This window comes from Oncorhynchus clarkii, chromosome 26, assembly GCF_045791955.1.
Source record: "Oncorhynchus clarkii lewisi isolate Uvic-CL-2024 chromosome 26, UVic_Ocla_1.0, whole genome shotgun sequence".
In the NCBI taxonomy this organism is placed as follows: domain Eukaryota; kingdom Metazoa; phylum Chordata; class Actinopteri; order Salmoniformes; family Salmonidae; genus Oncorhynchus; species Oncorhynchus clarkii.
Window position 1 is genome coordinate 18,759,051 of NC_092172.1, and position 23,760 is coordinate 18,782,810.

At 41.3% G+C, this 23,760-nt stretch overlaps 2 protein-coding genes across 8 annotated transcripts in view; one reads left to right on the top strand and one right to left on the bottom strand.

The window, feature by feature from the left end:
* Positions 1 to 36: 36 nt before the first annotated feature.
* Positions 37 to 5,211, bottom strand: LOC139384959 (testis expressed 9). The gene is made up of 12 exons (XM_071129907.1): positions 5,184 to 5,211; positions 4,736 to 4,860; positions 4,543 to 4,606; positions 4,351 to 4,424; positions 4,203 to 4,248; positions 3,895 to 3,968; positions 3,545 to 3,711; positions 2,987 to 3,069; positions 2,723 to 2,896; positions 792 to 926; positions 467 to 601; positions 37 to 367 (listed from the first exon to the last, which is right to left on the bottom strand). The coding sequence occupies exons 1-12, from the start codon at positions 5,205 to 5,207 to the stop codon at positions 290 to 292; spliced, it is 1,179 nt and encodes a 392-aa protein (XP_070986008.1). The 5' UTR covers positions 5,208 to 5,211; the 3' UTR covers positions 37 to 289.
* Positions 5,212 to 6,822: 1,611 nt separating this feature from the next.
* LOC139384509 (DNA-binding protein RFX7-like) overlaps positions 6,823 to 23,760 on the top strand; it is a 34,396-nt gene continuing 17,458 nt past the window's right edge. For 3 of the 7 annotated variants that reach the window (XM_071129334.1, XM_071129332.1, XM_071129336.1), the window contains exons 1-2: positions 6,853 to 7,284; positions 16,124 to 16,157. In XM_071129334.1, the coding sequence (XP_070985435.1) occupies positions 7,151 to 7,284; positions 16,124 to 16,157 (168 nt within the window). In that variant the 5' untranslated portion in view covers positions 6,853 to 7,150. Of the gene's footprint in view, positions 7,285 to 15,629; positions 15,656 to 16,123; positions 16,158 to 23,760 lie in introns of those variants that run through there. The other 4 variants (XM_071129331.1, XM_071129330.1, XM_071129335.1 and 1 more) reach the window with 4 other exon arrangements.

Sequence of the window (23,760 nt, forward strand, 5' to 3'; positions counted from 1 at the left end):
GTGCAGCAATTTTCAGTTGAAGTCATTTAGTAATAAAAAAAATAAAAAATTTCCTTTATTAGGTGATGATGCAACTACAGTTTTAAATTGATTTAACCCCATTATTGTAATAAAATGTTAACTTTTAAAATCCAACTGCATTACAAATATATTCTGTATAAATGAACAATGCATACATACTACATAACTTACATACAATGTTAAAGGCCACATAATTAATGTTGTAGCCAACCATAAGAATACATTCAAGGCAAGCAGGATTGTATTACATACATTTTTCAGTATTGCTTTATGATTTCCCCCAGTCAAGAGCTTTCATGAATTCCTCTTCTGTAAATGACAACATCTTGGCAGCTTCAAAATGCATCTGCTCAAGCAAGAGGGAAAATATGTCAGTTTGATAAGGAGAAATATCAATAATGATACTGCCGTGTAATAATTACTTGCATTTAATATAAAGACTTACTTTTTGCCTTTTCAGTATATCAATCAGTTTGAGCTGTTTTTTAAAACCCACTATCAGTTCAGCTTTTTGCTTTTCCAGCTTCTTGTTTTCAGCTTTTAATGTTTCTATTTTTTTATGCTCCTGGTCTGCCGTGTCCTTTTGGAAAGGATAGACATAAAACAAGTCTATTTAACCTGGGTTATGCAACAAGTGACAGAAGCCAAATTTGAATACCAAACTCCGTACCATGCTATTAGTATAGTTCCATCTATCAATACAATTTACAGTGTAAATTATGATTGATGTGATCACTAAATGCACTGATAGGTGGTGTGGTTTAATTTACCTTGCTCATCTGCTTGATCTTGGTCAGTTGTGTCTTGGACCTCTCAACTTCCTCCAAGGCTCTGTTCAGTCTTACCTCTATGGCACTGTGATTGGCTGCTGCCTGTTTTTGTGCTCTCTTCAAACCCTCGATTTCCTTTGTTAAACACACACAGGGGCAAGCTAATTCAGTAAAAGCATTTTATGTAATGTTTTTATAGCGCACCAACACACATTTTCAAAAGCACTGTAATGGTAATATTTGGTTAGATATCTACAAAAACTGACTGTCATCACAGTTACTTATTAACTTTATATTTCAGAAATGAAACGCTAATAGTTAATTTAAACCAATAATTGTTGTGATTAATCAATAGGAAGCCATCAACCATTCATTTTTCTTTTCTTTGGGAGTGGACATACAAAGTGTACAAAACATTTTGGAATGCCTGCTCTTTCCATGACATAGACTGACCAGGTCCCTTGCTTTTTTTCAATCTTTACTAACGACATGCCACTGGCTTTGAGTAAGGCCAGTGTGTATGCAGATGACTCAACACTATACATGTCAACTACTACAGCGACTGAAATGACTGCAACACTTAAAGAGCTGTGGAAAGTTTCAGAATGGGTAACAAGGAATAAGCTAGTCCTAAATATTTCCAAAACTAAAAGCATTGTATTTGGGACAAATCATTCACTAAACCCTAAACCTAAACTACGTCTCCTAATGAATAATGTGGAAATTGAGCAAGTTGAGGTGACTAAACTGCTTGGAGTAACCCTTGATTGTAAACTGTCATGGCCAAAACATATTGATACAACAGTAGCTAAGATGGGGGGGGGGGGGGGTCTGTCCATAATAAAGTGTTTGTCTACCTTCTTAACAACACTATCAACAAGGAAGGTCCAACAGGCCCTAGTTTTGTCGCACCTAGACTACTGTTCAGTAGTGTGGTCAGGTGCCAAAAGAGTGACTTGGGAACATTGCAGTTGGCTCAGAACAGGACAGCACCGCTGGCCCTTAAAAGTACACAGAGAGCTAACATTAATGACATGCATGTCAATCTCTCATGGCTCAAAGTGGAGGAGAGATTGACTTCATCATTAATTGTTTTTGTAAGAAGTGTTGACAACCTCAATGTACCAAGCTGTCCGTTTAAAATACTAGCACACAGCTCAGACACTCATGCCACCAGAGGTCTCTTCACTGTCCCCAAGTCCAGAACAGACTATGGGAGGTGCACAGTTCTACATAGAGCTGCCTTGGCAACAGCTTTGTGGATTCATAATAAATACAATACAAAAACACCAGGTGAATCCAGGTGAAATGCTCCACCAGTCAATGTATATCCAGCCACCTTGACACAACTGTGGGAAGCATTGGAATCAACATGGGTCAGCATCCCTGTGGAATGCTTTCCATGCCCTGACGAGTTGAGGCGATTCTGATGGCAAAAGGGGGTGCAGCTCAATATTAGGAAGGTGTTCCTAATGTTTTGTACACTCAGTGTATGTCTCTGTTGTGATCCCTTCCCAGTGGGAAATATTATACAACCATGTTTAACTCCACCCCTAGTCAAGGCGAGGGAAATGTCGCTGGGGGATTTCTCTGAATTCCAAAGATATCTGTCACATGAGAGCCGCACTATCGCCAGCTGCAGGAGAGGTTCACCTTACAGGCTGATCATGTTAATGAGACCATGCCAGGCATTCCCCTGCTGAGGGGTTGATTTCATCCTTCATTAACAACTGTGTCTAAGCTGTATAACGTCCCCCTCCCCATTCAGCAATAAGACATTAACAGCTATCTCAACTGCTGTCACAACACATCTAGGTTTCTCTCAGTCACTGTTCATGGACTTTCATGGTTACAATATGTGCTGTTTAATATGACCAAAGTGACTAACTAGAAAGAGAATAAATGTAATAACTTTTATCCTCGACACCCACCTTCTGTAGAGCAGTTACTTGTTGCTGAAGCCCATCACCTTTTCTGTTAGACTCCTCCGCTAAAGCTCTGTGTTTCTCTATCTGGGTTTGCTGAATGTTTGTGGTCTTCTGTAGTCTAGCTCGATCCTCCTCCACCTCCTTTATGTTGGTGCTTAAACTACTGTTTGCATCATCCTGGAACAAATAAATGTTTTATACTTGTTTCAATGTTACATTTTACTCAAAAATATACCTAATTTCCATCTCTCATATTTCTATCATTACCTTTTTGTTGCACTCATATGATAGCCGGTTTAATTCTTCTTGCATTACACAAAGTTTTGCTTTGAGAAAACGGATTTGAGCATCTAAAACACAGCACACACAAAAAATATTATACTATAGTTACATAAAGAATTATATAATTTTTAGGATATGCGAGATTATATCATTTTAAGGATATGCAAGAAGTTCAAACTAAGAAGGCTGAAACAATTGATATTCTGGAACTCTGATAAATAACTTATTTTTTTGTAATTCATGTTTTTGCAAAGATCCATTCGTGTGCTCCAGATGTGATATTTTGCCTTTATCTCACCTAATTTGCTCACATCGTATATAGACTTGTTTATACTGTATTATTGACTGTATGTTTGTTTTACTCCATGTGTAACTCTGTGTCATTGTATGTGTCGAACTGCTTTGCTTTATCTTGGCCAGGTCACAATTGTAAATGAGAACTTGTTCTCAACTTGCCTACCTGGTTAAATAGAGGTGAAATAAAAAAAATATTGTGAATGTGTGAGAAAGCCACAAAGTGTAATAAATGAAATCAGAATTCACCTGATCCCATCTCATCCCCAACACTGGGCATGATATCTTCCATAAGATTGTCATGAGTATCTCCATCATCCAGCTTCCCCTCAATGTTACGTATTGTTTTAGACAAGGAAAAATCCACAAAATCTTCAAGAACTGCAACATCCTCAACTGCAGCTGCCTTTGTTGTTCTGAAATAAAATAACAAATAAACAAAATACAACTAGAACAAAAAATTGAAAAAGTAATAAACATAAACAACAGGAACTGATATCCACAATGCTGGACACTCATTAAGCCATAACCTTTCACAATCTTCCAATGTTTCCAATAGATATTTGTGTGAACGTTTTTGATAAGGATAACATTCTTACTGTGCTTTTCTCTGGTTTCCATGAGGTCTGTTTTGTGAATTGGATTTTGATGTGACCCTTTTCTTTGGCATTACCTGAGCAACGGAAATATGATTTAGGGAGAATTTCAATTGCATTTCCTTGATTCCTCGCCGCCTTCTCAAGACCATTGGATGAGAAGGTCAGAGGTCCCTCCCCTCTGACCTTCTCATCCAATGGGTTTTGAAAAGGCGGTGAGGGGAGAGGACGGGAGGAATCAAGGAAATTAAATTACCTTTGCGTCTCTGAGATGTTACATTTTACCTATCATACTGAATTGAATACTGCACCTTAGTAGTGGGCTTCATAACTGAAGATTCCAGCATGTTCACATTCCTAAAGACAAATACATTTGTATTATAGGCTGTTCTCATATATTCTTATCCAGTCTACTACACTGAAATGCTATACGTTTAGAGCAACGCAATATTTTATTACTTGAAATCCTCCTCCTCAATGTCAACATCAAGGTGGAAAGAGATTGGCTTTGACAAGACTTCATTTTGGTCACTCTGAAAAAAATAAAGAAAAATAATGTTTAAATAAAACAAATATGTCTAAAAATGAATGTTTTATGTTGTTTTGAAGAGTGTAAATTGGTCAGGTAGCTAGCTATCTTAAACCGCTTACCATAACCTGTTCCGCTTGCCTTACTAGTTCGGCTGTTTTTGCCTCCAGCTCTGCATTTATACGTCTGGAATGGGAGAAATATGATTTATTTTATTACAATAGCCATCTGGTTACAGCATCTCATATGATACAGTCTACATTGACTCAATAGATGTTTGGCAATGGGTACAGATGTTTGGGCAAGGAACCTTACTTGTATTCCTCCTCTTTAGCAAGTAGGTCTATCGTGGATGGTTTCTTTGAGGGGACAGAGGCTGGACGTCTCACAGATTTTCCTCCTTGAGACTTTTCTGCCTTGGATGACATGGGTCTTTTGGTCTGAATAAACAAATGTAGTAAGTTAGGTAGCTAATTACAAATATATCAGTTGTTGGTTATTTTTTGTCAACAGGCATATAACATTTCAAAGGAACAACGCTTTCGTTGAAAGTCAGGCTGCGTATAATATAGTTTTTAGCTAGCATGCTAACTATCTAGCTAGCAGTTAGCTAACTTAGATCTTAAACAGCGATATAACTAGGACACATAAAGGTGGCTATAGATAGTTAGTTCTTCTTGTATTTAACTTGTGAATGGGTATGTTAACGTTTTTTAGCAGTAGAATACTGTAGCTAGTTGTTTGAAACAATACATTGACTCACCTCATGCATTCTTCTTTCAGACATTTTGATGTGCTGAATCTGGCGGGTGGCGTTGCGGTTGCATAGCAACAAGTTGTGGCCAAATGTTTTTCTCCGCTGTGCGACAAAGCGAAGGAACACACACATTTGCTGTGCTCGCTGTTTTCCATAATCTTGACTTTGATACGTTTAAGAAAAATATGATGTTAGGGACCCATTGTGGACTAATGAACACATTCATTTGAGTTGTTTGCTAAACATAAAATGTGAAAAGCTGAAATGTGCAAATGTGTAGGGGGACAGCCTTTACGAAGGCTAACATATTCGCTACATGTCCACACATGGAGCATAATGCCATTGACATGTTCATGTGTTTACCATTGATTGTAAATAATTGCATTCAAATTAAATAGAAATGTCTAACTGTTATCTTACAAACTCATTGGATTATTGAAGACCACGTCCATAGTACGGCTCATTCATACATTTTTATAACGCATTTTTACTGTGGGCATTTAAGCCAAATGTTGCCATTAGGCACACAGTACTTGGCTGCTCACCACCGCTGTGTGAGAAAAAAAAAGCTCTTAATTCTTCACTCATATATGCTGCGCCTGCGCTGCGGATGCTTGACAGCAGCAGCAGCATCACATTACCGTTCTCCTAGCAGTAGGATATTATGCTGGCAGAACGATCGCGCATTATTTTCTTCAAAATAAGAGTTCCCTTGCATAGACACGCTAAACTGTGAATATAGATTTTTTTTTAAATGTATTTTGTATTTATACCAGCATTTATTTTGAACGTTTGTACAAGTACTGGTATGTTGAAAGCTATTAATTTGGCTATATTTAAAGAAATGGTGACACCTTACTCCACCCACTCCTTTCACTGCAACTCAATACACGGTGGGATACTTATTGGCTTGTAGAGAGATATTTTATACCTGTCTCAGCTAAAGTGGGGTTGAAAATATTCAGTATGGTGTAGTTTTGGAGGGGGACTGGGTCGCACGGCCTGCTGCAGGCTTTTCACTCCGCTCCTACATAGCCCCCAATGCAATATACTGTAATAGACTGTTCATGGGATACATATTGGCTTGTAGAGAGAGAGAACAAGGACAGGAAAAAAACGTTTGTGGAAAAAATATATATAATCAAGGCTACATTGTTCCCTAATACAGGACTAGTAAAGGCCCAGTGATTTTTTTATTTTGTGATTTTAAAATTGTAATTAAATAGTATTCCGATTGTTCAATGGGTGCTGCAGCACCCCTACTTCCTGTGTATGTACAACACAGTCCCACTCCAAAACTAACCATATTTGGTTAATAGAGACCCTACTGAGTATTTCCCATCCCACTTTAGCTGAGACAGATAGAAAGGTTTTCTCTCTACAAGCCAATATGTTTCCCATGTTCAATCTATTACAGTATATTGCTATGGATGAGACGGAGTGAAAAGCCAGTAGTAGGCCGTGCGACACAGTCCCCCTCCAAAATTACACATATTTGGTTCGTAGAGACAACATTTTTTTTTTAAAGTAAACATCTTTTGAATGAGTTATCCACATTGCAAAGTTTTGAAATGCGGGCTTTTATTTAGGAGGTTTCTTCATTAACATACAAAGTGACGTCACTTTTCGTGCTGCTGGCAGAATACTAGTCAGCATCACAAACACTTCCACCACTAGTGTTTGCAAACGCACGGGTCGTCCCAAAAGGCTGCCACAGAACCCTGGTGAAAGCCTGCATTTTGTATTCCTCTACACTTTTTTATATATTTTTTTAACATGTCTGTGCATGGTGAAATTAACTGTCTAACCATGTTTTCCCGGCACCGTTTCTACCTTGGAACTGAGGCCACGTATATCGCAAATGAGAACGGGTGGGTCCGTAATGTACAGTAGGAAAATAACTGCTTTCTCGAGGTCCAGGTTGAGGCCTGCATGTTAAAGATCCCTTTCCTCCCATCCTGAATCTCATCGTGATGACTGAGGATCAACAACAACATGATCAGCACCCGAAGCTGGGCTCTGGAATAAGCACCTTACCATCCCTAGTTCCTGGACTGCAAGGGACTGAGGCCAGTGCGTTGCAGCTCAAAATAAAGAATTCCATCTGGTAAGGAGGACCATTAGCTAGCATTGTGCCACTTTGATTGCTAGCCTGATAGCTAGCTTTGTTAACATACATTAGTTGAGCCAGCTCCATATGTTTTGCCATTATAGTGTGGCTACATCTAGCTAGCTAGCCCAGCTATTTAATTAGCCAGCTCAATACTAACCTGCAGCTACAGTGTTGCCTCCTTCGGCCATTTCCATAAACGTAAACATGTCAACCTTTGTGATTGGCGTTGACAATATGACACTTTTTACAGTTTTTCGTGACTTTCCTGGTACCAAGAGCTAATATTGTTTACTACAAATTGTCGGACACATCTTCATGACATTAGCAGCAAGTTATCGCTGCCTTTTTCGTTGTGGTGGACAGGTCTGGAACGGTCAAAATGGGTGATTATTCACAACCCGGGTGCTGCAAGAAACCTCGCGGTTGGTAACTAGCGAGCTGGGCCACTGAGGTATATATGGGCTGGACTTGTGCAAGGTTTCCGTATCCTCATTAGTGCACGCACTCTAGCCAATTTGTGTAATTTCGGGAAAACAGAATAGTATGTAGCCAGTACGCTTGCCCGCGTTATAACGAAGTTAGTTTATGGGAGAAAGTGCAGGCGTGCACAACTGGCTAACTAGGTTGAAAACCACAATCATTGTTTTTTTGCATGTCTCAACATGTATTTCAAATCCATGGCGGTATAAATGGCTATGGTAATAATTACACAGCCTGCCCTGCACCTTAGCATATTTTCATACATAATAAGACCTGCATGTTGTATCAGTACATGCCTACAAAATATTATTCGGCAACATTCAACATTAATCACTTCACATATCTCTAGGTAAAGATTTTTGCACTCATTCCTCAGTCAGCTTCCAGAATTATATACTCAATTTGCACACTGAATAATATGGTGATTTTACTTTTATGCACGTTTCACCTGTTGTCTTATCCTTTGGTTTCATATAGAAACTCCCTACATGAATTATGAAGTATCAAGAGGAACCATAATATGTTAATAGACGTGGTTTGCTTTTTGCACTTGAACTGTTGTTGACTGATGTTTCAGATAATCATACTTAAATGTTCATTGTCTAACTTGAAATCACCATATTATGTGGTGCACAATCATTCAGAACCGACTTGTGATTTGTCTTGGTTGCAATATTGTGTAGATGGTTTTAGATTATATATAGTGGCATGTCAGGAACTGAAGCACACAGACTGTTTGTCTGTCAAATTACAACATTGGGAAAGTCATGACTGGCACTTTTTTATAAACTTTTCTAATCTAATGGACATCATATGAAAAATATTGAACAACTTGGGTAACATGTAACCATAGCCTAGTCATAAATTGCAAAATGCCACCATTAACATAGGCTTATGTTAATCATCGGAAAATACACTACAGTATATTTGTTGATTCTCTGCACAGTAATCTGCTGTAAGGCCAGTGTCCCCCAGTGCTACCCCTAAACCAGTGGGAAGGAATGCGGCTCTGGATGACATTGATCCATCCGTGGGGTATCACTTCCCTATTTTGATGGGCATACGTTCCATCATCAATACATTGACTTGATGTTTTATGACAGAATTACTGCAATTGAATTGGATACAATGGGAAATGATAGTAGTCACAAACCACAGTTGGTTCACCTGCTACTGTCCTTCCTTCCACTGGCATACTGTTATGTTCAGCTCATAAATGTGAAAAGTCTAGACAACCCCTCTCTCTTTCACTCTCTCTCAGTCAATGTCATCTCTTCTGACTCTTACTGACACCTACCTAATAAGCCCCCTCTGTTTCCATTTACTGTAACCAGCGTCCTCAACCACTGAGCACCGGACGTGCATAAATGTTGAAAAGTAGTTGAATTTTAGACATGTTTCACAAGTTTAGACAGCACATTGCAGTACATACAGTAAAGAAATGTAGAGTCGATATCAATACAAAACAGCACTGTACAGGGATTAAAGCACACTAGAGTACAGTATAATGTACTGAATGCTACTCTACTGTACTTTACTGTGCTCTACTATGATGTCCAAACTTGAGAGACTTATATGATTGGTTCACATATGGTCTGGTCCGTACCAACCAAATGTGGTCTTGTTTGGGGGGAGCATATTGGCTATTATTCTAATGTGTAAAATAATACCCAAACATGCAAAGGAGGATAGCCCCTGAACAAGGCAGTTAACCCACCGTTCCTAGGCCGTCATTGAAAATAAGAATGTGTTCTTAACTGACTTACCTCGTTAAATAAAGTTGTAAAAAATATTTTAAAAAATTGGCAAAATCGTCATCCAAAAATAAAGATTTCCGATTGTTATGAAAACTTGAAATCGGCCCAAATTAATCGGCAATTCCGATCAATCGGTCAACCTCTAGTTTTTGGAGAACTTGGTCAGTTTTCTACTGTCATTTTGTTACAAAACTTCACATCTGCACTGTTCTTCAAATAAATGTGTTTTTGTAACATTGTCAGTGGAAATTGTTGAACATAGTCCTTGTGCATAGAGTTGTATGGTTTGTTTAACTTTGCAATCAATGGTTTTTCTTTGGCATGCATATTAAGGTGAAGAATCTGTCTCTGCATCATTCTTTTACCATGGAATTGCCCTAATGTTAACCTACAGGTTTGAGTCCTGAATGGTGCACATTACACTTGACTGGGTGAGTACAGTCTGAGTGATAGATGATACCTATGATCTACATTTGGAGAGCTGGCACAGAAGTAAATGCTGCCTCCCATGGAAAAGATCTGTCCTTGGTTCTGGTGGCGCTGCACTGCCCTTTGGAAAGTTATGATGAGAGCTTTGCATGTCTCTCGAGTCAGTGGGAGACTGAGGATTGATTTGGCAGTTTTTATACTGAACAAAAATATAAACGCAACATGTAAAGTGTTGGTCATGCCTCTTGAGTGGCACGATGCATTGCAGTGCTAGCTGTGCTACTAGAGATTCTGGGTTCGAGTCCAATCTCTGTCGCAGCCTGTCCGCGACCTGGAGACCCATGGGGCAGCGCACAATTAGCCGAGTGTCGTCCAGGTTAGGGGAGGGTTCGGCCACCAGGGATGTCCTTGTCCCATCGTGCACCAGCAACTCCTGTGGCAGGCCCGGGCGCAGCACACGCTGACACGGTCGCCAGGTGTATGGCATTTCCTCCGACTCATTGGTGTGGCTGGCTTCCGGGTTAAGTGGGTATTGTGTGAAGAAGCAGTGTAGCTTGGTTGGGTTGTATTTCGGAGGATGCATGACTCTCGACCTTTGCCTCTCCCGAGTCCGTACGGGAGTTGCAGCGATGAGACAAGACTGTAACTACCACTTGGATACCACAAAATTGGGGAGAAAAAGGGCAATTCTTTTTTCTTTTTTTTTAAGATCCCAGAAATGTTCCATACACACCGTTGTTTCTCTGAAATGTTGTGCACAAATGTATATCCCAGTTAGTGAGTATTTCTCTTTTGCCAAGATAATCCTTCCACCTGACGTGTGGTATATCAAGAAGCTGATTAAAAAAGGCCACTCAAAAATATGCAGTTTTGTCACAAAACCCAATGCCACAAATGTCTCAAGTTTTGAGGGAGTGTGCAATTGGCATGGTGACTTCAGGAATGTCCTCCAGAGCTGTTGCCAGAGAATGTAATAATAATTTCTGTAGCATAAGCCGCCTCCAACTTTGTTTTAGAGAATTTTGCAGTATGTCCAACTGGCCTCACAACCGCGGACCACATGTATGGTATCGTGTTGGCGAGCAGTTTGCTGATGTCAATGTTGTAAACAGAATGCCCCATTGTGGGGTTATGGTATGGATAGGCATAAGCTACAGACATCGAACACCAATTACATTTTATCTATGACAATTGGAATGCATTGAGATACCGTGACGAGAGCTAGAGCTGCTTGCTTTTTCCATGACTCTTGTCTCCTTTTCGGCCAGAAATACAAAATCTTAGGAGAAAGAGTGAGATTTGAATTTGTGAATTTTTCCTTGTGAACCAGCTGAGTGGGTTGTCTGAGTAAGATACAGTACATCGGATTAAAATTTAGGCAAATAAGGCTGCAATACATTAGTTCAATCTGCCCTTTAAAGGACTTTATTTTAAGAATGTGAAATGTCAGAAAAATAGTAGCGATTTATTTAAGCTTTTATTCCTTTCATTGCGTTCCCAGTAGGTCCGAAGTTTACATACACTCAATTAGTATTTCGTAGCATTGCCTTTAAATTGTTTAACTTGGGTCAAACATTTCGGGTAGCCTTCCACAAGCTGCCCACAATAAGTTGGGTGAATTTTGGCCCATTCCTCCTGACAGCGCTGGTGTAACTGAGTCAGGTTTGTAAGCCTCCTTGCTCAAACACGCTTTTTCAGTTCTGCCCACAAATGTTCTATAGGATTGAGGTCAGGGCTTTGTGATGGCCACTACAATAGCTTGACTTTGTTGTCCTTAAGCCATTTTGACACAACTTTGGAAGTATGCTTGGGGTCATTGTCCATTTGGAAGATCCATTTGCGACCAAGCTTTAACTTCCTGCCTGATGTCTTGAGATGTTGCTTCAAAATATCTACATAATTATCCTCCCTCATGATGCCATCTATTTTGTGAAGTGCACCAGTCCCTCCTGCAGCAAAGCACCCTGGGGAACATGATGCTGCCACCCCCGTGCTGCACGGTTGGGATGGTGTTCTTCGGCTTGCAAGACTCCCCTCTTTCCTCCAAACATAACGAAGGTCATTATGGCCAAACAGTTCTATTTTTGTTTCATCAAACCAGAGGATATTTTTCCCAAAAGTACAATCTTTGTCCCCATGTGCAGTTGCAAACCGTAGTCTGGCTTTTTTATGGCGCTTTTGGAGCAGTGGCTTCTTCCTTGCGGAGCGGGCTTTCAGGTTATGTCGATATAGGACTCGTTTTACTGTCGATATAGATACTTTTGTACCTGTTTCCTCCGGCATCTTCACAAGGTCCTTTGCTGTTGTTCTGGGATTGATTTTCACTTTTCGCACCAAAGTACGTTCATCTCTAGGAGACAGAACGCGTCTCCTTCCTGAGCGATATGACGGCTGCGTGGTCTAATGGTGTTTATACTTGCTTACTATTGTTTGTACAGATGAATGTGGTATCTTCAGGCGTTGGAAATTGCTCCCAAGGATGAACCAGACTTGTGGAGGTCCACAATTTTTTTGTTGGAGGTCTTGGCTGATTTCTTTAGATTTTTCCCATGATGTCAAGCAAAGAGGCACTGAGTTTGAAGGTAAGGCCTTGAAATACATCCACAGGTACACCTCCAATTGACTCAAATGATGTCAATTCGCCTATCAGAAGCTTCTAAATGACATTTTCTGGAATTTTCCAAGCTGTATAAATGCACAGTCAACTTAGTGTATGTAAACTTCTGACCCACTGGAATTGTGATACAGTGAAATAAATAATCTTTCTGTAAACAATTGTTGGGAAAATTACTTGTCATGCACTGCCGACATCAACTGTATGGATGATTTATAAAGCCAGGCACATTTAACAGTTAGGCTATTGATTATAGACCTAATTAGGTTGGTTTCCTCTCTACTCACTTTTCTTTAGACAATTAGGTAAGTGCTGTTTTTTCATATCTTATCTCCACTGCTGCCTCTGCTGCATTGTTTTCAACACCAATATACTGGTTAATTTAGCTATTATGCACATAGCAAAATGGTCTAAGAAAAGGCGCCAATTCAACAGCGCACTAATATTTCAGAACCGTGGAAAGCGACCGCTATCAAACGTGGGAGAAAGCGCATTTGATATAAAATTATATTTTTATTAGTGTTGCACCGCTGTTCTTAACCATATACAATTTCAGTAACGCATGTCCTAGAGTGATGGACTGTTATGGCCTGCGCAATGGATCAGTCCACTCAGACAGGCGCAAATCGAACAGTTGTCTTGTACACCATGTTTTTAGTGTTCGTCACTGCTCGACTAAAGAAATCTTGGTCGACCAACAGCCTATCGACCGAACAATCGACCAGTCGACTAAATGGGGGCAGCCCTAAATATTGCTAAAGTTAATTTAACATAATATTGTTTTCTGAAGTCCTCGTTAAAGCAGTTGGGAGACTCTGGAGTGAAGGGATGTCATGTCTTTGGTGGTAGCTCTATTTAACAGTTGACCTACTGTCTTTAAACCTCTGTGAAAGTTATGTTCGATCTGATTATAGGCCAACTGTAACTCCCAGTTGTAGTAGTGGGCTGTATCTGCTCCACACACAATTCGGTGGCTGTTCTGATGGTATGTCAGGCTTCAGTTTAAAATATTCACCATCACCACTCTAGCGGAAGAATATGAGATCAGAGAGGCTCGCCGTTGGAGGGTCTCCCCACATTGATAATTCAGAATAGCACAGCTTTGGTGCTCCAGCCTTCCCGAGTGTCAGGCTATACTGTCTGCGGTTGCTGAGGTTTAGAGGTGAATGTCAGGCAATCCAATTTCTCCCTGAAGCGGCCATATTGAGGGAGGGTGGCAGACAGTGAGCCTCCAGGGCTGCCCCTTCCTGCCAGCTCTGACTGTTTACGTTCAATAGGGGGGGATGCAGGAGGGGCCAGCTGGGGGGGTGGGAGAGTCTGCTCTGCTGCTTTTGGAAATCAGGGTGCTTTTCAGGAAAAAACGATACACACAGTCCCTATTAATGTAACATTTTAGTGTTTATTATTTCAAAAGATGTGAATTATTTGAACATGTCAGCTCATATTACCAGTTATCATTTTCTAATGTTGATTTGTGTTTTGACTTGGTTCTTATCTCTCTCAATGTTTCAGAATGATTTATTAAAAGGCTGAAATAAGATCTGGTGTGGTAGATGTAGGCACATTAGTTGATGATCATTCAAGGGTTTCTGAATGGGGTAACTAAGAGTAATTCAATACATGCAGCAGTTAGCTGCTTAGTGCAGAAAGGTTTTTGTTAGACAAAATCCTGCAAATATATACAATCAATCATGTAAATCTCAAGTTGTGGCGGTTGGGGCATGCCACTAAATAAACTAAAAGAATTAGATCAGACATGTTGAAGTTTACCTCAGTGACCTAGTGCACCTTGGATATAGATGAATGAGGCCAACAGGCAGTGTGAGGTGGTTCATCCCTCAGAGCTGAACTCCTCTACTGCCAGCCCAGGGTTCAACAGGATGTGTTTAGAAACCAAACTTCCTCAGTCTCAACGTACGTACAGTCTCAACGTAGGTACATTGCATGGCAATGAGTCCATGTTTCACATGAAAATCACCAAACTCAGAATTTAGGGACAGGGATGTCTTTTCTAGAGGAATACAAACACACTCCACTCTGATCCACAGGTCAGAGTGGATCCACTGATCCAGTCATCAACATTATTGCCAAGTGAGGTTCTAGTCCAGACTAAGTAATTCTAGATAGAGCTTGTTAGGTCATGCTCAGTCAGGGGCACTGTGTGACCAGAACTGGGGAATAATTGCTGCAGAACATTTTAAAACTGGAGTGATGTGCAGTAAGGGGCCGGCAGGGAGAATCTAAATCCTGTCTTCCCCTTTCCCAATCCCCTTCCAGCTCCCCACAGCAACAATGGCTTAACGAGGCACTCTCTCGGTACCTGCCTGGCCTTACCTAGAAACAGCTTAATGAGAGGAACCTGGCAGACCTGCTTATTATCAACACTGAGAAATCCTGGCCTCACCTAGTAACAGTCCATTAAAGCTTTTACTTTCTCTGTCACAGCTAATAACAGTCTCCTGATTCTGATCTGCCCTGAATAACCTTGTAACAGCCCCTCAGTCTGCCCTGGTACCATATCACGCAGCAACAACCTACCATCTGAACCTGACTTTTACTTAACAAATAAGTAAGTCCTAGGTTCTGCCCCTTCATTGTAATAGATGATCAAATAGAAGCAACCGGCCTCATTATGACCAGTTAATGCTTTGATTCTTAGTTGTATGAGAGGCCATTGCATGAGAGCCAGGTAAACTGACTTGAATGTGGGCTGAGCCACACAGAGAGGGGTTTACCATGTGGTTCAGTTGAAGTGTCATGGACCACGCACCTCTTGAGCTGCAGAATGTGTAGGCACACACATACTGAGTGAGAGAAAGTGTTTTCAATTCTGCATCTCTCAATAACCTTTGGTGTGAACCACAACACAAATGTCTAGGCCTTGCCTCACGTGACATTTCTGAAGGCCATGGAGAGGAAATTGGGTCAATTCAGGCTATGGGAGTAGATGTGTGTTGTTTTTGAGTGGGCAGACTCAGCAAGGGGCCACGAGAATCTCTTGACTGTAAAAGCATTTAGCAGCCTCTTCGCTCACTTCACTGTGAGGAACTGTAGCAGGTTGTCTGAACGATTGTACCAACAGTCAGTGAGTCCGTTTTCTCTATTTGATTTTAACTGTCTGTCTGAGAGAACTTGTCTGTCTCTTATAGGTCCTTTGACTAATATGCTGTGGGATAATTTAGTGATGGGTTGACTTTCCTTTCTGTGTTTCTAGCAGTATATTGCCTTGAGGTCAAGTCAGATTTTACAGTACTTTTTATATGGATTAGGCCTAGATACCGGTTTGTACTGGATTGAAGTCCCCTCAATGACTTTCTGAGGGAGGTGTTATAAATAGGCATTGAGTGCTATAGGACATTTATGTAGTGTCTGTCTCCATTTTTACATATGACAACGTGTTCCTAGGATATATTGGTTACGACCAGGGAGAAGCTGGTGAGAGGGTTGTCTCATGCCTTACATTACAATGATTTATTAATACATCCGGTTTATGCATGGTGCTCACGTTATACTTTTCATACTAATTTGTCTTATGTTTCTCTTTTTTTTTCAGTAAATCTGTACAGTCAAAGGTGGACAATATTTTGGTGAGTCTTCCTTGTCATAAAGCCTTTAACCACAATGTATGCTCTGTTCATAATTATTACACTTTCCCCCCCCAATGTTTAAAGGTGGGTTTTTGACTTGAGTAAGGTCAATTTTAGGTTTCTGAAATGTAATCTCTGTGCTTATCTCACCTCTTCGCCAGTGTCGTGAGACTGTTAGAGGATGAAGAGAAGCAGCATTGCCATCTACTGTCTGTAGTATTTTAACAGGTGGTCCTATGTTTGACTTATTTATACCACACTTGATGTCAGAGCTGAAAGTAGCCCTGTTATGAAACAGCCATTGCTGACCATAAAATACTGCTCAGTCCTGTTGAATGATCTCACTGAAACTCCACCAACCCATTTAATCTTACTTCATGAGTCCTATAGTTATACTACACCGTATTTGGCTCGTAATGGTCTCTAGAAGATGGGATGAAACGATTTACCTCTGTGCTTGGTGTTGTAACCAAAACAGTGGTCATGTCCCTTTGTCATCACCTCATCTTTTTAGCCCTTTGTGTTTTCTCTCACAGGTTCTGGCCTTCAACTGAAATTCAGTCAACCACGGTGTGATTGAACATACATTATCATCTAAAGCCCAACTTGATATACTTGAACATAACTCATCTGCAGCACATGGCTTACCTGAAAGTTCAAGATGTTTACGTGTGTTCATGTGAGGATTTGGCCCTATGTACTGTAATTGAGCAAGTATAGAAATATTTTGCCTGTCAATAGAGATGGGTGCTATACAACACTGAGGTAAGATCCAGTGCATTGCCACCAGGTGAGGCAGGAGAATGAGCAGAGGTCAAGGCTACACTCTAGTTACTCTGGGAAACCTGCTGTGTTTACTCAATACTGCAGGCTGGGCTTCAGCTTGTCAGAGGTGTATCTTACCAAGAGGTATGTTGAGGATAGACGGCTAGACCTGTCAAAGCAATCAAATCACCCACCACCACTGCCACATTGTAGCCTGCGTTTTGCACTCAGGCTACACATATAAGGAGGTCAACGGTTGTTTGTTTTCCTTGACCTGCCTTGCCTCTCCTCCTCCTCAGTGAAAGGGGACCCCAATCCCAGTGGTTAAAGTCCTGTCTCGTGTACTGTCCCGAATCCAGAATCCCTGGAGTCCTAAAGTTTCACACAAATCTCCATGTTCGTGGCAGGTGCCAGAGTTAGCAAAACACGCATGAGCTCCCGTGCTCCAGTCAGCTCCCGTGCTCCAGTCAGCTCCCGTGCTCCAGTCAGCTCCCGTGCTCCAGTCAGCTCCCGTGCTCCAGTCAGCTCCCGTGCTCCAGTCAGCTCCCGTGCTCCAGTCAGCTCCAGTCAGCTCCCGTGCTCCAGTCAGCTTTACGGTGCTAAATGTTGCAATCTCAAACAATACCTTGCATCAGCTGCGCTCATTAAAGTTTAATGCCTTCAGTTGTATTCCACAAGGGTCTTGTGTTTTTCAATTCCGACAGATTTTGTTTTCTTTGCCTCTTAAGGATTTCTAGAGGACATGGGAAAGCACTAGTGTCTAATATGAACTGCTCTCTCTCCCTCTGTTTTCATTTACATACTGAATGTGTCAGCGGTGGTGATAAGTAGAACACACATCAATAATGAAACTTGTGTTGATACACTGTGGTTGTTTCCTGCCTCAGACTGTGTCTTATGGAGATGTGAGAGTGGTCTCTGGGGAGAGGTGGCCGTTTTTAGTCTTTCTAAGTAGTAACCCATCTCTGTGTGTGTTGAATCACTAATGCCCAGCCCTCGCTCCACTAGTAATGTCTTAGTACTATTACTAGGCTTCCACCATCAGGGCCTGCATGATGCATCTCTTTCTGGTGTCTGGCCTCATATCGAACTGGTTCTGTTCAGGTGTCCTCAGCTGCCCTTTGTGTGAATATTCATTCCCTGTAGAGCTTTGGGTTCAGTTGGAAGACTCCGAGAGGTTAGTGGTTCTTAGAGAGAGAGAGAACACAAAGTAGATCATGTACAGTATCAGGCCAATGTAACCAGAGGCTTAACCTGTTAATTACCTATTTTTCTCCCTGTGTGTTATCGTTTCCTCTAATAGCTTTCAGTTTCTCTGAGCCTCAACACAACCAATCAGGGTTCCTCTCACGTCTAGTTCATTCTCCTAGATGGTATCAGGCTCGGTAATAAAGTTGTCGGGTTGACGCCATAGCTCAGTTTTGCCGACACATAGCATAGCTAGTTGTGTAACTGCCATTTATGAACTTGTCTTTCATCCAACAAAAAGCTATAGTGTTGTTGTTGGCGTGAGAATACAACCAGGCTATAATTGTTCTGTTGATGTTGCTGGTACCGAGGGGACTGATATATGATTATGGATGGTGGTGGATGGGTATTTAACCTTGGCCTTGTGAAGGTGCAGGGGAGTGTAGACTGTCTGCTGACACTGACTCATTTAGGATTGTCATCCAAGTGTGGACCCTTGCCCCTGTGAAGGGTGCTGTAGTTTGTAGGGTCTTCAGACCCAGGCCAGTCAAAGTCCAAATGAATTTCAGAGATGTAAGGTCTAAGTGGCTGAAGTTGAATGACTACAGAAGCAGGGCTGGGCGACTATATGGAATTAATTTGAATGTATGTTTTAACGCAATGTTTTCAGTTTTTATGAGCATTTGTCTTTTTGGTCTCGTCTCCTTCGATCCTTCTGTGCTGTGTGCACTGTGCACTTTCCCACTCAGACACCAAGCCCCTCCCCCTGCCTCTCACGACAACAAAGCTGAAAGATCATTTCAACCTCTCTGACAACAAGTAGTTTCAACTTGCCATTTGCATTTGAGGTTTGGTCCAACAATTGGTCGATTCCCCTTCTAACGATAACCTTTTATGTCTCAACTCCCAAAATGTAGAACAGAGCAGACCCTACTAAAATGAGAGTATCAACCAACATAATTGTGGAAAATGAATGCTCTGGTTTTGTTGTGCATGGCATTGCGGTACCACCTACTGCTAGCAGCATTTTAGTACTGTTATGTGCTAGCTGTCTGGGTTTAAAAAATGTTATACGATGTGATTATTTCTCTCACTATCACTTGCGGGATGGGAGAAAACTTTCATACTGAACTAATTACCAGCGGTAATGAAGGTAAACCATAGCCAACAGTGAGGAATCTTGTACGCCCTAGCAGTGATGACTACTGGTAACCATATACAGAAGTGGGTAGGTTACTTTCTAAGTGTAATCCATTAGTTACTAGTTACCTGTCCAAAATTGTAATTGATAACGTAACTTTTGGATTACCCAAACTCCGTAATGTAATATGATTACTTACATAACTTTTAGATTACTTTCCCCTTAAGAGGCATTAGAAGAAGACAAATGTATGTTACAAATTGAACAACATCTATTGCAGGATAAATCAATCTTAATGTTTACGCGGCTGGCCATATATGGATGTTACATTTTACTTTATGGGTTGGTTATGTAGGCTTCTTCTAACCCATCGCTTTCTACTACATATAATAATACGATTAAATTATATCTTTACATTAAAAACCAAAGTCTATCAGAATTCCAGTCATTCCAGTAAATGTTATACCCTTTGATCTTCAAGAATAGGACTTGGAAATATTGAAGTATAAATTAGCCAAATTGTTTTACCTGAGCATCATCCCAAAACTAAGGACTCATTAGCCAGCTCTACTCTGTTTATGATTTTGTCATGGAGGACTGATTGGGCTCATTGTTTGTAGTTGAAAAATAAATGCTGCGTCATGGAATGGCATGCTTTGAGCAATACTGAAGAAAATAAAAGACCCACTTGTATTCCATAGGCTTGCATCCGCACTGTGTAGCTGTTGCAAGAGCGCATTTTTCACTCTGTCCACTGGTTTCAAAAACAATGATTGATAGGCAGCTTCAACTTCTTGAATTCAACCATTATTGGGTTCAAATACACATTTAGATTTGAACAGCCATCCACAACAACCATAATCCATAAGGCACACACAGCTAAATGAGAGAGCTGCAGTGTGATTCACATCAATACACTATGTAGATATCAATAAGAAGTGATATCCGTATCGCCGTAGACTAGACCACTGCTGTCATCCTTACCTCCAAGTGTTTATTCAAGTTGGATAATCTTTGGATGCCGACAGCAGTCACCATCGGAAGAACGCTTGGACTATAGCCAACAAAAGCCCATTCCTGCTCTTTTCCTGCAATTCATCAAACACATTTGGTGTGTCATCATAGTGGTCTCTGGCTTGTAGTCCGACTCGCTCAGGTGGAACGAACTTCAACTTGAACCTCTTTTCAATGCTGATTTGAATGTCATATAGAAAACAGGTGTCAAGTTTTTCCCACAAATGTTATTTCTGAATTTAAAAGGAATCATCTAGTTTTTCAAAAGTATCTAATCTGATTACAATATTTTTTGCTGGTAACGGATTACAGTTACTGTTTTTTTTGTAATCTGTGACTCCCCAACCCTGTCCGTATAAATATAGTTGAGAATTTGTATTGGACTTTGATTGTAGTCTATGGTTTGTAGAGTATTTGAAAAACATGGACTTCCACTTTGGAAGTGTGCTGTGTGAAGTAGTGGGGCTTGTCTGGCAGCAGCAGGGTGTGATGTCCTTTGCTCCACCAGTGAAGGACCAATAGTAGTCATGTGTGTAACGTAGCCCAGCATGTCTGTCTATTCCCTTCCACTCCATGAGACTCTCCTTCTAAAAAGGAGAGTCCAGTTGGCTCCACGATGTCTGTATGTATGTATTTACCCCCCAATCGCTAACTCTGCTCAGTGGCTGATAACTTTAGCCATTGGTGAGCTACTGTTCCCCTAGCAACAAAGACAGAGGGGTGAATACCAATTGAACGGGGGGTGTGTGTACGTACGCAGTGTGTGTACGCTGTGGCTATGTTTGACGGGGGCTGCTGACCACACCGCTAGCAGAGGCCAGTCCAGGGGAAAGGGTTAACGACAGGGGATTTCAGTTTATCTCAGCCTGCCGGCGCTGCGCACAAACACACCCCCAGACCCGACTATGGCTGTCTGGCTCTGTGCACTCATGCCGTTAAGACACACTTGTCAGCATCTCTGTGTTTGAATGTTTGTCCCCTCCCTGCTATGGCACCCAGAGCTTCTCTTTATGGCTTCTCTTTATGTGTCGGGTGTTTAACTCTTTTCCATAATGTTGGTGTCAGAGATGCTGCTCTGGACATTTGGCCAGTTTTGGCTGTCCACTGCAGTCCGCACCACAATGTAAAGCACTGGTCTGGTGGTCTGATGTTCCCTAGCGTTGGTGTCCTACAGCAGACACCATTTAAACAAAAGCTTGTTTACGTGAGCTTAACTGCCCGCTCCGCTCTGCTAGCCCCCGGATTAGGTATTCCTCGGATTATTGCTACCTCCGATGACTTCCTCTATGGGGGGTTGGTTGGGTCATTGAAATGCCATGGGACTCTCTGTATTCCTTCTGCTTTTAGATGTTGTTGTCGTGATCCATCAATCGGTATTGAAATAGTGTATTGCACTCACAGCTTCATATTAAATAAACATTTAAGTGTTTGCCTCTAAATAGTTTTTGTAAAAAAGATAACAATTAGGTGCTAGAAAAAACAATCGTACTACATGTTGGTTACTGTTTTAAAACAGTGAATATTGTGTAGTAGACAGAGGCACCATGGCCCCTTCAGCTCATCAAGAATCCAGAACGTGATGTGGGAGCCTGCTCCTCCCCCTGCAGGGCCCTCACGCTCCGTGTTGGAGAGTTGTGCCTGGAGACAAAGTCTCTCGTCTGCCGCCTTCTACTCCAGCAGAATTTAAATCACCCCTGCCCCACCCTATCATCTTCCCTATTCCCTTTGAAACAGCGTGTTGGAGAGGGCTGTTTCTGTTTGTAGCTCTGGGCCCAGCCATTCTCCAGACACTTAACTGGGTTGGGTTCAACTGGCACCCACCACCCATTGTAGTACTGGGGTAGAGAGAGGGTGAGAGAGAGATTGTGCTTTGTTTATTTTTTGCGTCTGTCTATTAGCCAATGTGTTTCACAGCTGAGCTTAGCACTGTGTATTTATTATGGATCCAAAGCTTTTTATTATTGTTCTTTGTCATTTATCTTTGTTTCATAGTGTAGTTTCTTCTTTTTATTCAGTTTAGTCACATATCTCAATTTGCAATTCGTTTTCCAATGGGTTGTGCAGCCAGACTTATTTGCCATACCTTTTGCCTCCTCCCTCTCAACCATAAAATGTTTCAATTCCCCATCAATCCACTGGGATTTAACTGTATGTGTGTGCCAGCACGTTTCAAAGCTTGTGTCTGTGTGATTGAGAGGGAGGTTAAAGCGAGAAACCGACAGTGAATAAGAGTGCAAGCGTGATCCAGTGCTTGCTTGTTTGTTTACTGTTGTAAGTTGTACTTATCTGTGGCATATGTGGCCACTTGCTGTTGCAGTAGTTGTATTTCTGTTAGTGCTCTGCCCAGGCGGGGAGTGGAGGTGGTCACTGAGCAGTGGAGATCAGATCATGGAGTAATACAGCCCCAAAGCCCTTCTGTCACGACATCTGTGAGACCCAGTGCTGCACGTGCCCCACCCTGACATTGTTGGCATGCCTTCCAAAGTCTCTCAGTGAAATTGCTTCCAAATACGTAAACCATCATCCCAGTTAATGTTTGTTGATGTTTTGTAAAACATGTCATAGGGCTGTAGCCCAGCTACCAAAGTCTAAGGCATCTATCTGTCTGTGTGACACCCTAATCATCTGCATTCACATGGAAAAGTCTGCCTCCAGCGTTATTTGACTAACCGCAAATAACTGTCTAAAAAGAAATAGAAAGTAATGAACTTTAAAATGCATTTTGTTCCACCCCCAAAGACTGTCTGTTTGTTAGGTTAGCAGGTATCAGTGTTTTAAAGTTATTTCACTGTCCCATCGTAGCTGCAACAACCCCCTCTGGATATTGCAGGGATCCATCACCTCGTATTTATCCTCATGTTCCTTCAAGGTCTTCTGATAGGGGGTTTTCCCACATAGTCCTCTTTAAAAGAACAGATATCATATGTCTCATGTTGTCTTCTTACACTTCAAACCCCACAATCTCTTAGCCCATAGATCATATTTCAAACAAATAATCTGAACATAACTCCACACACATTTTTGTATTTCTGTGCATTCTTGACAAGGGCTAAAATCAATATCCCACAACGGTATCCAATATCCAAAAACAACACGTTTTTTCTGCGAACCTGCACTTCTCTTTTGTGGCGCTAATGTAAGGGTTTATGGCAGGGGAAACAGTGTTGCAGTAGTCTAGTGTGTGGTGTGGGAATTTTGGTGTTGGCATTGCCCTAAAAAATGGAACCGGACTGTCGGATTTCTAGAGAACCGAACTCGCACCACCTTTCGTCTCCGGTCGCTTCAGGGACTCTTTTGAGGGGCCTGCGTTCCTTTGAAGTGTTCACACTGCACCAACATTTTTAAGCGAACTGCGCTGAATTTTTTTGTTGTTGCTAAAAGGGACCAAGTGTGAAAAAATCCTTAGGAGCTCTCAATACACACACACACACAGTGTTCCTGAACACTGCTGTCTTTTAGGGTGTTTTTACACATTTTGAGCAGTAGTTAGAATCA

Excerpts from the sequence above, each read along its gene's own strand:
- LOC139384959 (XM_071129907.1), bottom strand. The coding sequence starts at position 5,207 with ATGTCTGAAAGAAGAATGCATGAG. Across the intron at positions 4,861-5,183 it reads CTGAAAGAAGAATGCATGAG|ACCAAAAGACCCATGTCATC; the intron begins GTGAGTCAATGT and ends TTGTTTATTCAG. Across the intron at positions 927-2,722 it reads AAGTAACTGCTCTACAGAAG|GAAATCGAGGGTTTGAAGAG; the intron begins GTGGGTGTCGAG and ends TGTTTAACAAAG.